Source organism: Armigeres subalbatus, chromosome 3 (assembly GCF_024139115.2).
Source record: "Armigeres subalbatus isolate Guangzhou_Male chromosome 3, GZ_Asu_2, whole genome shotgun sequence".
In the NCBI taxonomy this organism is placed as follows: Eukaryota; Metazoa; Arthropoda; class Insecta; order Diptera; family Culicidae; genus Armigeres; species Armigeres subalbatus.
Genome location: NC_085141.1, coordinates 246,829,101 through 246,845,293, shown reverse-complemented (window position 1 = coordinate 246,845,293; position 16,193 = coordinate 246,829,101). Strand labels below are relative to the sequence as shown.

Below are 16,193 nucleotides of genomic sequence, written 5' to 3'. Positions count from 1 at the left end.
GGTCAACAAAAATCGCCCTGACAATAATAGAACAAAACCTGCCAAAGCCGTCATTTCCCCTACATGATTCGGACCAGATAAGTAATATTATCGAACTAAGCTAAAAAATAATCAACCTAACATATAAGACAGGTAAAAATATCATTGATAAAATAGGTAGTAGGTAATAGGTAATTTTTATCTTTGGACACATAGAAATATACTGTCTCAAAACAATGCAGTGTTTTTATCATAACTTTGAAACGTAACTTATTCAGAAATAACTGAAACAGCTTGTCATGAGACGAGTTTGTACAATCCCATTTAATTCCACCACATAATTATACCTTGACAGATACGTATTTCGACCTCAACAGTAAGGTCATCCTCAGTGTCTCGTACTTGACTCGACTCGACGACCTTACTGTTGAGGTCGAAATGCGTATCTGTCAAGGTACAATTAAGTGGTGGAATAAAATGCGATTGTACAAACTCGTCTTATGACAAGTGAAGACATTCCACTAAAAAGCTCAAAATAATTTTCTTAACAAACTGAAACAGATTTTACGAGACCGTGATTGAGATGAAGTGGTTTGTTTATCGGCTTTATCGTTCAGTTCTGCTCAAAGTATGACGGAGTAGATAATCGAAAGATAATTGAAAATCAACAGATTGAAAGCACTTTCATTCTGTTGATTTTCAATTATCTTTCAATTATCTGCTCCTTCATACTTTGAGTAGAACTGACCGGAAAAGTCGATAAACAAATCAATTTAGAAATAACTTCATTAGGGATAAAACACCTTTTTTGATATCGAATAAATGTTATGGATGATGAAAAAAGATGAAAAGCTAAAAGATTCAACTGATCCACTTACCTCTATACTTTGGAACGAACTGCTGAATGTCGCTGGGAATGTTTTGGTAGAACTCTAGTTCTCGAAGATTCAATGGTTTGATGACAGTACTCTGGTTCAGCAGTAACAGTCGCGTATGACCGCCGACCTAAAGTGGGGGAGCAGAGATAGATGAATGGTTAATTAAATAATTTAAATAACGCATTAACTTTTTTGTTGAACATGCAAAAATAAAATATTTTTAGAATTATAATTGGAAAATTCTTCGGGTATATTTGCACGAGAGATTCTTAAGAATTTCCACAGAAAATTCTTCGGATTTTCCATGGTAAATTCTTTGGAATTTTCACGGAAAATTTTCGAAATTTCCACAAGAAATTCTTCAGAAACGGGCTTCATATGGCTACCTCTTCTGCCTTATACGCGGGAGGTCATGGGTTCAATCCAAGGTCCGTTCCATTCCTCTCCTACTTTACATCTTTTCATATATTTATTATGCTTTAGCAATCGCTAGAAGTGATAATGTGTTTTCATACCGTTTCCATCGTCTATACTATACCTACAACTTGACTAGTTCTAGCAGGTAACTGCTAGAAAAGAATTCGAAAATGGCATCGAATTAGAATATACCACCCTTTCATCACTACCACAACGGCAACCCGTTAACCAAGACGAACCTGCGCCATATAACCTAACCCCCAGGTTTCAATAAAATTCCGCATGAACTCGTGGCGAGTGCAGAGGTGTTCTCGGCTTGCAGTGGGCGAGTGATTGCATAATCAATTCCTTCCCATCTCCGATAGACCGTGAGAACGTGGCCAGCGCCGTTACCGACCACTCAAAATACTAGAGCTCACGAACTGTGCACATTGAGGACTCCCATACTTCGATTCATTGGATCTCTGTGCAATTGCGATTATTCTGGTCAATCACGGAGTAGCAACTACGAAAAGCACGGTCATCGTGCTCATGTTTATGCTCATTTCCACGAAAGATTCTTCAGAATATTCACGAGAAATCCTTCGGATTTTCCACGGGAAAGTCTTCGGAATTATCACGCAAAAGTGTTCGTAATATCCCCGAGAGATTCTTCGGAATTTTCACGGGAAATTCTTTGACTCAAACAGCGTCTGCTTGGTATCCAGCGGCTGATTACCGGAACGATGTATCTAATCAGCTATATCCAAGGTATGAGTGTATGGGATTTTCATCGATTATTTTTCGGCGAGTAGAGACAACACATTGATTTGCCAGACTGTCCGGACGTTTCGGTCGATTCACTGGCCTTTGACCATCTTCTGCGGGCAAATCTTCCGGTCACTTATTCACTAATAGACAGCTATTATTACTGTCCCGACCCCGCGACCCCGATAAGGTTAGCTTACTGAAGCATTTCAAATACCACGAAAAATGGACAAAGAAGAAAAGAGAACGTTATTTTCGGCAACCGACCTGGCAACCGACAAACGAAATAAGGATTATGATTGGAAACTCGTTACCTGGAATGTCAGTACCCTAAATGAATACTACAGAAGGTTGGAGTGAACGTGGCCGCTATATAAGAAGTCCGGTGGCCTAGATCCGGAGAACTTGAATTCAAAGCCGACCAACCTCCAGGTTTCAATAAAATTCCGCGTGAACTCGTGTCGAGTTCAGAGGTGTTCTCGGCTTGCAGTGGGCGAGTGATTGCATAATCAATTCCTTCCCATCTCCGATAGACCGTGAGAACGTGGCCAGCGCCGTTACCGACCACTCAAAATACTAGAGCTCACGAGCTGTGCACATTGAGGACTCCCATACTTCGATCCATTGGATCTCTGTGCAATTGCGATTATTCTGGTCAATCACGGAGTAGCAACTACGAAAAGCACGTTCATCGTGGTCATGTTTATGCTCATTTCCACGAAAGATTCTTCAGAATATTTACGAGAAATCCTTCGGATTTTCCACGGGAAAGTCTTCGGAATTATCACTGGAAAGTGTTGGCAGTATGCAGGAGAGATTCTTAGGAATTTTCACGGGAAATTCTTTGACTCATACAGCGTCTGCCTGGTATTTAGCGGCTGATTAACGAAACACTATATAACTGCAGCTATATCCAAGGTAGTAGCCTTATCAGCGCGATGTAGGTAACGCGACCCCGAAAAGGTTAGCTTACTGAAGCATTTCAAATACCACGAAAAATGGACAAAGAAGAAAAGAGAACGTTATTTTCGGCAACCGACCTGGCAACCGACAAACGAAATAAGGATTATGATTGGAAACTCGGTACCTGGAATGTCTTCTGGCTCATGAACTACAGAAGGTTGGAGTGAACGTGGCCGCTATATAAGAAGTCCGGTGGCCTAGATCCGGAGAACTTGAATTCAAAGCCGACCAACAAAGCATTCAAACATAACATCTATTACAGCGGCCACTAAAAAGCAGGGCATGGAATTGATTTCGTATTGATGGGAAAGCAGATGAAGCGCGTTATGAGGTGGAAACCCATTAGCGTACTGTGTGTTGTGTGTTGAGGATACGGGGCAAATTCCTCAATTACAGCCTAATCAACATCAACGCACCGACAAACGATACTTGCAACCAGATAGACCATATTTTGGTAGATGAGCGCCATTTCTCGGATGTTATCGATGTGCAGATATTCAGAGGTTTGAAAGTTGACTTTGATCACTACCTTGTTGTAAATATCACAGCGAACAATGCGTTACAATATCCGCAGGAAGAAAAAGCACAAGGAACAAGTGATTACAAGTTTTTTTTTAACTGTCAATGTTATATGGAGGAAGACAGCGGCATCTCCCGTCATGTACAACGACCAAGAAGGGAATTTGCTGACAGATAATGCTGAAGTGATGCCAGGTGGAAGCAACATTTCGAGACTTTGTTGAACAGTGGAATCGGTGCATCGGTGAACAGAAGAAACATTAGCGACGCTGGACAAGCTGTGGAGTCGTCTACAATAGATCAAAAACAGCAAAATTGTAAGGCTACGCCCTAGTAGCACAGTTAAGATCGATTTGGTTGCAGCAACTCCAATGTGACTGGATTTGGTCGCATATGAGTCACAGTGACTGATATGTGACAAGTGTGCTACTCGGGCGGGGAAGGACCAGCTCCCGGCTGAACTTCTCAAGTATGGAAGTGAGCAGCTTAATGAAGTTTGGTACCATATTATGCCTGCTCAACAGATTAAGACCGCTTGAAGAGTCTTTTGTCAGGGAATACCAGGCAGGTTCTTGTGACGGCCGATCAACGACGGGTCAAATGTTTACCCGGAGACAAGCCCTTGATAAAATAAGGGAGAATAACTTGCGGACACATCAACTGGTTATAGATTTCAAAACGGCGTAAGATTCAGTAAAACGAAATGAATTATGCTACATAGAACATGGTTTTCCGGCGAAACAGATATGGCTGATTCGTGTTACGTTTGACGGATCGAAATCCAATGGGTTCAACGTTGGTTCATTAGTGGTGGTGGGTGGTGAAAAATTTGGATTTTCCATGAAAACTTCCTCGGAATTCCCAAGAGAAATATTTCGCAATTTTCATGTGAATTTTTTTTTTTTGGGGTTTTCACGAGAGATTTTCGGGATCTCAACATGGAATTCTTTCTTGGGATTTTTACGGGAAGTACATCAAAATTTTCATGGGATATTTTTCAATATTTCACAGGAAATTCTTCGGAATTTTCAAATGAAATTCATCGTATTTTCCATTAAAACTTCTTCGGAATTTCCTGAGGACTTTTTGAAAGGGGGAGATTTTTTTAAATTTCCACCAGAGATTCTTCGGGAAAATTATTCATAATTTTCACGAAAAATTCTTCGGATTTTCCATGGCATTTCACAAGAATTTCCAGGAGGTACAAATTTTTCGGAAATCTTACGAGAGATTCTTCGAAATGTCCATGGAATTTTTTTCGGATTGCGAAACTCTTCGCAATTTTTACGAGACATTTTTCGGAATTTCCACGAAAGATTTTTCGGAATATTCACGGGTAATCTACAAGGAATTTTTTTCACAATTTTTACTAGAAATTTTTCGGATTTTCCACGGAAAATTCTTTGAAATGTCTGAGTTTCCATCCCGGAACATCCCGATTCCCGTGACATTATTTTTGAAGAAATGAAGGAATAAAAACATTGGATATAATCGAACACCTTCACTTTATTATATTCCCCTTTTCTCCATATCCATGGCAAGCTACTGACTGATACGTTTTCCAATACCTGCAGCTATATTTTATTTAAACAACAAGTATCTACCAAGTATACATCGTTAACAATATTCCCTTATATCTATACGAAAGAGCAACTATATCTAATTGGCAGCTGCTTCCTAAGCATCTTTCGTCTACACCTACAGCTAGGTTTCGCCCACTCGCTAATCGCTAATCTCCTCGCTTCTCCTAACATTGAGCCAGTCTTCCTAAGCTTCTCGCTTTTAAAACAACTCCTGTTCCAATTCATTGCCTTTCATTCGACGTACGTTCAACAAACTCTCCAGCTCATGCACCTGTATGGCTCGACCCCAATACTTGCCAGCGCCTCTCGATGATTTGTAAAAAAGTTCATAAAAGTTTTGATCAGAAGCTCCTACTCAACTTCTACTGATCAGCTCCTGACCAAAACTCTTCTCGGACTCCTACTGACCAGTGTTGCTAGAATCATACTCAAATCTCAATCATCGGGACTTCATGCACGAGCTGGCTCGCTTGCGATTCTGTAGGAAGAGCATCGCGCCTGAGTTTTTCTGACAGAATCGCATCGCTTCGCTCATTCACCGAAAAATGAGTTCGCTCTGAAAAGCGTCAAAACGCAGTAGAGGCGTTATTTTAAGCATTATTTTATAAGAAAAAAAAGTTAATTCAATGCATTCAACAATGAAGAACCCGTAAAAATCATGCAATGATGCAAATTGCGATTTGAATCATGACCGATTCTATAGGCTATGATTCCTATTGGATGTTTTTTCTGTCGGGTACAATATCCACTGCGACCAGATATTTGAAATAGATAGATCGCGGGCCCCTTTTTGCCTTTCTCGTACAACACAGTTGTACCGAAAGGCTATCATTTCACTCCAAAATCGAACTTTTTATAGAAGTCTCGGAGACCCATGATGTTATATACCAATCGACTCAGCTCGTCGAGCTGAACAAATGTCTGTCTGTCCGTGTGTATGTGTGTGTGTGTGTGCACGAAAACTGAAAAACATTAGCCACTTTTTCATATAGTAATTCTTAACCGATTTTCTCGCAACAAGTTGCATTCGACAGGGGACAAAGCCTTGTTGATCACTATTAAATTTTTTAATGTTCGTCCATTGCGTTTGAAAGTTATTAAGAAAATAAAATTGATCTATATTAGCGCCATATAAGGTTGGTGTCTTGGCTAAATGCGAGAAAGGCAGTATCACCACTCGGTGAATTAAGTTGGGTTTTAATGTATAGTATAAGCCAGATAGTCTATAACACTATTGAAGAGTATTTTGAACTTACTGACTATGACTATTATCCTAGTAAGGAATAATTGAACGAATGAAGTTTATTACCTTGTTGGGAGAAGTTATCCAAACATTCGAGGTTCCAATAAAACCCTTCTCAAAAATGTTTCTCCTTCTATGAAAAAGTGCTGTACAATCACAAAGTAAATGTTCCGAAGTTTCAATCTCAAAGTTACAGAAACGACAGAATGATATCGTCTTCCAGCTTCCCAAGTTGTTTTAAATAGTATTTACTGGTACAGTGACCTGTTATTAGCCCACTGAATGTACATAAGTATTTTTTTGATAAGCTCAAAATCTTTTTGGTTATTGTTGCATTTGGAGTTATGAATCTCCTTGATTGTCACAGATTTCAGCACTTTTAGCGCAGATAAACTGTGTTTCACATAAAAAGTCGAAGGTAAGTTTTTTCCCTGCACACTTGAAGTTCACAGTAAAAGTAAGACAAACTCACCTGATTATTGAGAGGATACAAAGCGATTTCATCCTCATCACTTTCAGTGTCGTGCTGCTGTTGGTGGTTTTGCGATTGCTGTTGATGCTGCTGCTGCTGTTGCTGTTGCTGATGGTACTGATGATGGTGAAGATGATGGTGATTAAAATTTAACTCTTGCGAACAACACTGAACACTACCGACACTATTACCACTACCACTACCGATTCGATGATTGCTATGAATGTGACTATGCAAATGGTGCTGATGGTTATTGCTAACGATACCGCCGCAATCGATGCGACAACTGTTGAGCTGCTCGTGCTGTTGCTGATCTTCCAAGTACGGTGGGAGATCGACGTTGGCGCTTTTGGTTAAGCCGAAACCACTAATGAGCGCTGCTGACGAGTCGGTTCCAAACTGCTGGTGCTGCTGCAACTGTTGCTGATGGTAGTGCAACTGGGTTTGTCGGCGCTGCTGCTGCTGCTGTTGCAGTTGGACTTCTGAAGCATATTCTGCATTTCGAACAGAGAGATGCTGCTGACTGTTGAAAACGTTGAAACTGTTTTGCTTCTGCTGCTGTTGTTGTTGTTGTTGATGCACACTATTGGAGACATGCTGAGTTGTAGTGCGTTCAGTATCTCCCATGCCCCAATGTCCCAGAAAATATACCATACCCTTGTGGCGAAAATTGTACCCTAGTGTTTCGGCAAGACGAGTAGTGTTCGATATCGGGCGGCAAAGAATTCGCGACTATTAGCACCGGCGGAAAGTGAAACCTTACTGTACTGACGGAGGGTCGTTGTACGGCCTGCGGAGCCACCTTAACGAATTTTTCTGTGCACTTGAGAACGAAAAGTCCCGTCCCGTGGTGCGGCGTCGTCACCGTCCTCAGCTTTTCGCGGTTAGTGGTGCTGCTGCTGTTGCTCCTGCTGCTACTATTGGCGCTGCGTATACAGCGAATGGTTACGATTTTGCTTCGCGATCTGCGCGACGGGCTAGTCACGTTAGATAAAACTGAAACGAGACGCGGAGAGAATGGGACAACGAATTAGTTTTGGTTAGGTTCTAATGCTAAATATAGCAGATGTTGGTACGCTCAAGGAACTGATGCGGGAATATATACATGGTGTGTGGACGTGAGGTTTCACTCAGTGTAAATGGGGTCAAAATCTCCGTCGAGACGATGAAGGGCTGATGCAACACAGTGCTAGCGCGACCGTCATGTGTGCTGCGTATGAGAAGAAAATATGTCATCACATGCTGATTTTTTAAATCGCCTTTTCAATGAAACATGATAGCGGCGGTTAACCAAGAAAAAAGGCGTAGATAATATGTATGCATAAAATCAACGTAGAGATTCATTCAGGTGGTAATTACTACATGTAGTCATTAGGTCGAAAACATCACTTGCAATACAAAACATATAAATCGCACCTATCATATCATATCAGTCAACTAGAGGAAGGCAGACACATGTTGTACGACAACGATTTGATTTTTGACGATTCAATCTCATACATGTGAATGTTTTTTGTAATTGATTGAATTCCACAACACGCATCTCGACAGCATTTTTTTACGACAAACCGCCAATGTTCTTGAAAATACTTTCTTTCGAGTGATACGGTGTCTTTTATGTTTTTCAAGTACTCTCTACTTCATTTGCATTCATCAGCACACATAACTTGAAATGATTTCTTTTTTATGATACGCTCTGTCCTTGCATTCCACAAATCAAATTATTTGCAATCATCATCATGCCTAAAATAAATGGGGCATAGCCGACTTTTAGTCTTAGAGTCCTACGAGCACTTTGTTAATTAAACTATCATTTTGAGCAGTGATGATCGCTTGGCCTAGAGAAGTTAACAACGCTTTTAAGCCATTTGCAGCATGGGTATGGACCTGCGGAATTTGACTAGGTCAACGAAATTCAACGCGATTATGCGGAATAAAAAACACAACAACCTATTTTTCAAATTTCCTCCGTTATGCATTCAACACATAGACATTCGATTCCCCATTTGCTATTCTACACCTCGACCGCGCTAACCTGTCATATACAAGCTTTGTTTAGACACAGCGACGACTATACGACCGTCGACGCCTTCCACAACTTATCGCGCGATTCACTTTCATTCTGTTTGGCTTACTTTCCGCGAAAACAACATGATTAGCGGGAACACACCACCAGCGAGAGCGAGAATGAAGTCGGCGACGACGTCATAACAAAGTAAAACGATTCTCGCCACTCGGTTCAGCTTGGCAACGCAACGAACGACGTGTTCGACGGCGACTCATGACGACGTAAAATGACGCGCTTAGTCACTCAATTGCAGCGTAGCTTATTTGAATACGGCAAAATGTTTTTGAGTCGTTGATAAGTCGTTCGTCTTTCACATTCATTCAGACGTCTCCCAAATGACGAATGATGATCATTTATGTCATTATTTGTGCGGTTGATTATTTTTTACTCACAGGACAATGATTGTGTCATCTAACTACGTCTATAATTGAATTGTAGGTTCTACCATGCTCTTGTCTTGTTTACTAACAGTCTTGTGAACATGGTCATGGTTTATTTAACAATTTAAAAATAAAAATGTTATTCGGAATTATATTTATGAATAGTTAGAACAAATATTTTCAAGTGGTGATCGAATAACAATGGTTTTCCAAAATAAAATGGGTTTATATTTGATTGAAACAAATATTCTACTGATGCATGCGTGCATCAAATAGGCCTCAAATGAATCCCTCAAAAATACTTCTTACAATTGTTGGTGGGTCTATATTTGAACTCCTTAATGCCGCCTACAAAGTGATATCCCAGATCATCTTCCGTCGTCTGTCACCATTAGTGAACGAGTTCGTGGGAAGTTATCAAGCCGGCTTCGTTGACGGCCGCTCGACAACGGACCAGATCTTTAATGTACGGCAAATCCTTCAAAAATGCCGTGAATACCAGGTCCCAACGCACCATCTGTTCGTTGATTTCAAGGCGGCATACGACAGTATAGACCGCGTAGAGCTATGGAAAATTATGGACGAGAACAGCTTCCCTGGGAAGCTTACCAGACTGATCAAAGCAACGGTGGATGGTGTGCAAAACTGTGTGAATATTTCGGGCGAACACTCCAGTTCGTTCGAATCGCGCCGGGGACTAAGACAAGGTGATGGACTTTCGTGCCTGTTGTTCAAGATTGCGCTAGAAGGTGTCATGCGGAGAGCCGGGTGTAACAGCCGGGGTACGATTTGCAACAGATCCAGTCAATTTATTTGCTTCGCGGATGATATGGACATTGTCGGCCGAACATTTGCAAAGGTGGCAGAACTGTACACCCGCCTGAAACGTGAAGCAACAAAAGTTGGACTAGTGGTGAATGCGTCAAAGACAAAGTACATGCTTGTGGGCGGAACCGAGTGATACCTAAAGGTCCTTTCAAGAGGGAACCGTCATACCCCAAGGGTCTATTCTAGCAGTTACACACTCACTTGTCATAAGACGAGTTTATACAATCCCATTGAATTCCACCACTTAATTGTATCTTGACAGATACGTAGTTCGACCTCAACAGTAAGTCAAGTCGAGTCAAGTACAAGACACTGAAGACGGCCGTACTGTTTTTTTAATCTATTATTTATTTGGAAGGCTCATTTGCCGTGAAGCGTTACGGAGCCGGAATCATGTTTTTAAATAGAGTTTATTATGATTCTTATACACTAATGTTAGTTTTGGGTAACCGTAGGACTCGCGGTTTGGTCGAGGTTAGGGAATACAATAATATTGAAGGAAAGGAAGGGAATTTAGGATGCTTAAATTAATTACATATGATGTTGATATTCACATAGTTGATATCATTGGCGATGTTTCACATCTGTAACGAGATAAACATTTTTTGGAAGACAGCAGCGAGAGGAAGACATACGAGTGGGATTTAACGGTAGACAACAAGAGGGAAACATTCTTAAAGGACTACGATAACGAAAGGGCGGCCTTACTGTTGAGGTCGAAATACGTTTCTGTCAAGATACAATTAAGTGGTGGAATTCAATGGGATTGTATAAACTCGTCTTATGACAAGTGAAGACATTCCACTAAAAAGCTCAAAATAATTTTCTTATCAGTTACGCACTTCTTGGTGGCTTCCCCTTCCAAGTTACGGTGAAAATGGGCGTGGCTATCCTCATGCTTTTGTGATTTGTGTTCTAGATTGAAATCAAGGACCACACCCAATGCCAAATCGCACCTGTCGTCAAAAAAAAAGCATTTTTCTGCCCAAGATTTCGTATAGCAGATTTAATCGATTGTAAATCGTATCGGATACCCCTTAATACTATAACTGAGGATATTTACAACAAATGTACACTTTCAGCCATAAGTTTGGGTTCACCCTTTAAAAAATAAGACAAAGTGTTTACATATATTTCTTTCGTTTTATGTTCGATTTGTGATCTTCACGGCTCATTCGAAAGATAATGAGCTTGAGATGTTTGACAAAACACATTCCTATTGGAAAGCATGTTGATTTCTTCGAAAATTAGATGACAAACTTTTAAAGCAAAGGCATGCTCTTTTTATATCATTTTTGAAAAAAAAAACGGCGAAAAAATCTTGATTTGTTTACCCTTTTTGGCTCAATTCCCGAACATATTCCGAACACTGGTATTTTAGCGCCCTAGAACTAAATCTTTCATCAATTTTCCGCACTGAGGATCAAGATTACAAACGAATTCAAGCCCCTGTGGAGTATATTACACGAATAAAGTCAAAATGGCCGTTTAAATGTGACTGTTCGGAATATGAGTCATGTTCGGAATTTGAGTCAAAACGGTATATTTACTGAAATAGTGAGAAGGATGTATGATTCACATCGAACAAAAGTTTGGGTTCACCTCTTGGAATTAGAAAATGAATTTGTTCATAGCTCACATGACTCCTTGCCTATTTTTAGCTCATGATGGTGCATATGAAGCACGATAAGTCTGAATTTATTGCCTGGTATGTCATGCAACACTTGTATTACAATTATTTTCAAAAAAACAAATGATTGGAAGCTAAATTATAGTATTTTTTTCATATCTTTGATAATTCTAAACTAACTACAAATTTTATATCTAGACAGTAATATATTCTCATTGGCTTTCATTTGGTTCGGTTTGGTAGAACCTCGATCAGATATACAAAGAATGTTTAGGCCGAATTTGGTCCATATTGATTACATATTGATAAAATTGTCAAAAAGGCCATTACAAATATTGAATATAAATTATGTCCTAGTGCTCCTAGTGCAAGTGGCAAAAAAACGCTTCATACCCAGCTCACGAGCTTCCCTATGTGGCTCGAGAAGCTTCTTTTTCACAATTTATTATTTAATACCGGTTTAAAAATAATTTAGTCTGTTAATCATTGTGCTCCAATAATTCCTTTTTATTTGAACATAATACATACATATTCTGAAATGGCTGCATCGAGTGATAATGTGCTCATTATATTTAAATTTCCATTATTGATTCAAATTATTGGTGGAACAGTGGATTATCGAAGTAACAAACTCTCTTCACTCTGACTTCCGACAAACACGACAGGAAGCCGGAAAATGCAGTACGGTTTAGTGTTGCTGTTAGTGAGATTTTGGCAAAACGAATGAAACTATTCTAGGACGGAGAACATGTTAAAGAATGCACATCAAATATTCAGCTTTCCACGCTTGGTAAAGGCTACCTTACACCTCGGGAAAATTTTCCCGAGATGTAAGGTAGCCTTTAAGTAGCCTTCAAGACCAAATTCCCGAGGTGTGAGACTACCTTAATGGTGGCTTATCGGAGTGTAAAAATCAATCGGTCACCGTACTTTTTGACACTAGCTGAAGGAAAGCTCACTGGCGTTCTTGGGTGAGGTGAAGGGAAAAAAGTCCTTTTCGCCAGTGAGTTTTCTTCCAGCTAGTGCCAAAAAGTGCCGTGGCCGATTGATTTTTACACACCGACGACATTACCGAGCGTTGATAGCACATTGAGCCCTAACGGAAAAGTCTCCTTCAGTAGCATTAGTTTGCCTCGGAACACGGTGCGTACAAGCTCTTGCAGAAAATTTGAACACTAGTTACGTGAAAAAGCCGTCTACTTCAGATTCTACTCTCTCGCCATTGATGGCAATACTGATTTTGAAAACATGGTGCAGGTAGGAGTCTTCATAAGAGGAGTTGATGATCATCTTTTAATCACAAAGGAATTGGCAGCTTTGATTCCAATGAGTGTAACGAATACCGGAAAATACCTGTTAGAACCAGTATGAAGGAGCTGGTACGTTTTCTTTCAATAAGCTTAGAGTTGCTCTTAATACATTTGTACGTTATGTCTTTAATTTGAACAGGTTGTCAAGCGTTTCTCACCTTCAGCATTTGCTAATTGGGTGTCGATTTGAAAACTTCAGTAAACTTCGTTCTTGTTTATTTCTGCATGGTCTACAGAGTACAAAGCAACCAGATTATTTATATGAAAAACTACAAATTTCTAGAAGCAATCGATTTAGAAAATTCGTTTTGCCGCGACACCGCACGTCTAAGTATGGGAACTCATTTTTCGTTCGAGGTGTAGTTCACTGGAACACAATGCCTAATAGTTTATCAAAAGAAATATCTTTCACGGCATTTAAAAGAGGTTGCATGCAGCATTTCAAATAATAGGAATTATATTAATTTAATGAGTAAAATAGTAAAAATATCAGCAAAACCAAAATAATAAAAGCGCTTATTCTACTAGTAATAATCAATGTAACATAAAAAAGACTGTCAGTCTTAGGTTACGAAATTTTGGTCAATAAATAAATAAATAAATAAATAAAACTTAAGTGGCCTTACAACTAACACTGGCATTGTAAGATTTACATTGTAATAATTTAAGAAAGGAAAAGATCTGACGCTCGTCATTAATCCAATAAATTTTATCATCGCGAGGGATCCACAACCTCCAATTCTAAATTATTTTGACGGAAATGGAAGCAGAATACGGAAGTTTGCTGTATTATTGCGAAGTTCGTTTACTAAGCCATGGTACCAGGCTTGAGAGATTTTGGCCCGTGGCTTGAAAAAGTTGGGCAGGCCTGGCATAAAGGAAATAATAGCAACGGAAGTGAAAGCTTCACGGTGTGAAAGCTGAAGTGCAGGAGAACATAGATAGAAACAATATGCGAAGGTTTTACGCGACTGTTAATGGCGTGCGACATAAAACTGCGCCGAATTCGCTGACAGGCAGACTATAGTGGTAGAAGAAGCACTTCGAGGAATTATAGTACGATTAAAACGAAGGTATTTCAAAAAGCATGATGCACATAGTCAACGATGGTCAAGCTGTCAGCTACATCAGCTGGAAAACAGTAAAACTGCTATGAAGGATTTTCATCCCGGTCGAGCTATCCAAACTTGGAAGTGAGCAGCTGCTTCAATTGATCCACCACATTATTCAGAAGAATATGGGAGGATGAAGTACTGCGTACCGGCTGGTTGGATGGCCTCATGTGCCCAATCTGTAAGAATGAGCACATATTGGAGTGAGCCAATCACAGACCAATCAACTTTCTGAACTCGGCGTATAAAATTCTGTCGCGTATTCTGTTTAACACTGTTTAACCACTTGAGGAGTCCTTCGTCGTCGAATACCAGGCAGGTTTTCCTGAGAGTCGATCAACTACTGATCAGATGTTTAGCCTTTGATCCTTGAAAAGGAGTGTAATTTTTGCTGAAAAATGCGAAAAAAACAACAAAAAGCGATAATTCTTTGTCCTCATCTGCAGAGGATAAAGACAATGTTGTGTTACATCTTACTGCAACAAATATGGTGAGGTAATTCTTATGAACTTTTCAAATTGCGATAGTTTGTATATTTCAGAAGTAAAACACAAATCATGTCAACAGATGACTATGCAGACTGAAAAGTTTTCGACGCTTTCGAGCAAAATGTGCTGCGTGCAATACTCGGTGGGAACTAGAAAATGATGTTAGGCAGAAACGTATGAGACACGACAAGTATCAAATGTACAAAGAAAAGGATATTGTGAATCGTATAAAACACGGCATATTTAAATGGGCTGCTCACATAGTGCGAATGTCGAGAGATAGAACATATAAAAAAATATTAAACAGAGACCCGGATAGAGGCTGGTGACTTCATAGGCGGCCACGAACACACTGGCTGCACGCGGTGTTATTGAACCTGGGATTCTAATCGTTCTGGGAAACTGGAGGAACATCGCCCAAGTCCTACGATTATTGAGTCTATAAGTCTCTAATACGCCATGTATAGAACCAGGGTGGCCATTGAAAATTGATTTTCAAATTCCCGGTTTTTTCTCGGTTCGTCCGAAAAATTTTGTTCAATTTTCCCGGATTTTATTATACTTGAACAAATCAGGGTAAGAGTTTTTGAACTTTAACTAGAAAGATGTTTTATTTTCTGACCAAACCGGGCGGAGGTCAGTTTTGTATCGAAGCAACTGATAATTTGTAACGAACCTTTAAAATAGATACATTAAATTATCAACAACGTGTTATGCGAAATGCTTCAATCAATAGACACACTGAAATTGTTCGCCTCGCGGCCAAGCAGTGTTAGTGTCAACCTGCATTTAATAATTAGGGGCCATTCAGAAACCACGTGGTCATATTTTTGAAGATTTTCAACCCCCCCTCCCCCCATGTGGTCTATCGTGGTCATTTAACAGACCCCCCCCTCCCCCCACCTTTGACCACGTGGTTTTTTTTCCAAGTACAAAAATTGAAAAAAAAACCTTTGTAACTAAAACATATGGTTAATCCGATCTATTTTGAAGATGGACAATTTCAACTGATTCAAAATCAAACTAAAACCCAGCATGGAAATTAAAATTTTCATTATTTCGAAGATTTTATGATGTTATCATGTTGTAATTTGTATTAGGTATTAGGTTATCTAGAACTCGCATACCTTCGATGCAACAGGAGGATACAAAAAATGCGGACTCATGAATATGTTAAAAAATTTCGAGAAAAATTTGTAATGGTTTAGAAATTTTCCAAAATATTCCTATATTTTTTAATTTCTTTATTGGTGATTTTTAAATACATAATTGCAATTTTGCTTTTACAAGTGCTAATTTATTATTGTTTTGTGGAAAATTTTCAACTGTTTATGGAAATTTTGCATTATTTGCAGTAATTCTATGTTTATTTAATATTCATACCTTGATTTCTTTAATGGCAAATTCCAATTCTATTATGGAAAATTTCTATTTTTTCTCTAATAAATAATCTACACAGAAAAAAATTGTGAAAAGTAAACAGCGCGTAAAACTTGAGATGCGGAAATCTAAGCTATTCTACGCTGAAACGGTTCTCTTCCTAACAAGTTTGCGTACAACTTGCAAGCAATATTGA

At 39.4% G+C, this 16,193-nt stretch overlaps 1 protein-coding gene across 2 annotated transcripts in view; it reads right to left on the bottom strand.

Moving 5' to 3' along the window:
• LOC134223192 (uncharacterized) overlaps positions 1-16,193 on the bottom strand; it is a 131,913-nt gene that overhangs the window by 38,162 nt on the left and 77,558 nt on the right. For both annotated transcript variants that reach the window (XM_062702334.1, XM_062702333.1), the window contains 3 exons: positions 7,458-7,797; positions 6,802-7,384; positions 858-984 (listed from right to left, as the gene is read on the bottom strand). In XM_062702334.1, coding sequence (XP_062558318.1) covers positions 858-984; positions 6,802-7,384; positions 7,458-7,797 — 1,050 coding nt within the window. The remainder of the gene's footprint in view (positions 1-857; positions 985-6,801; positions 7,385-7,457; positions 7,798-16,193) is intronic.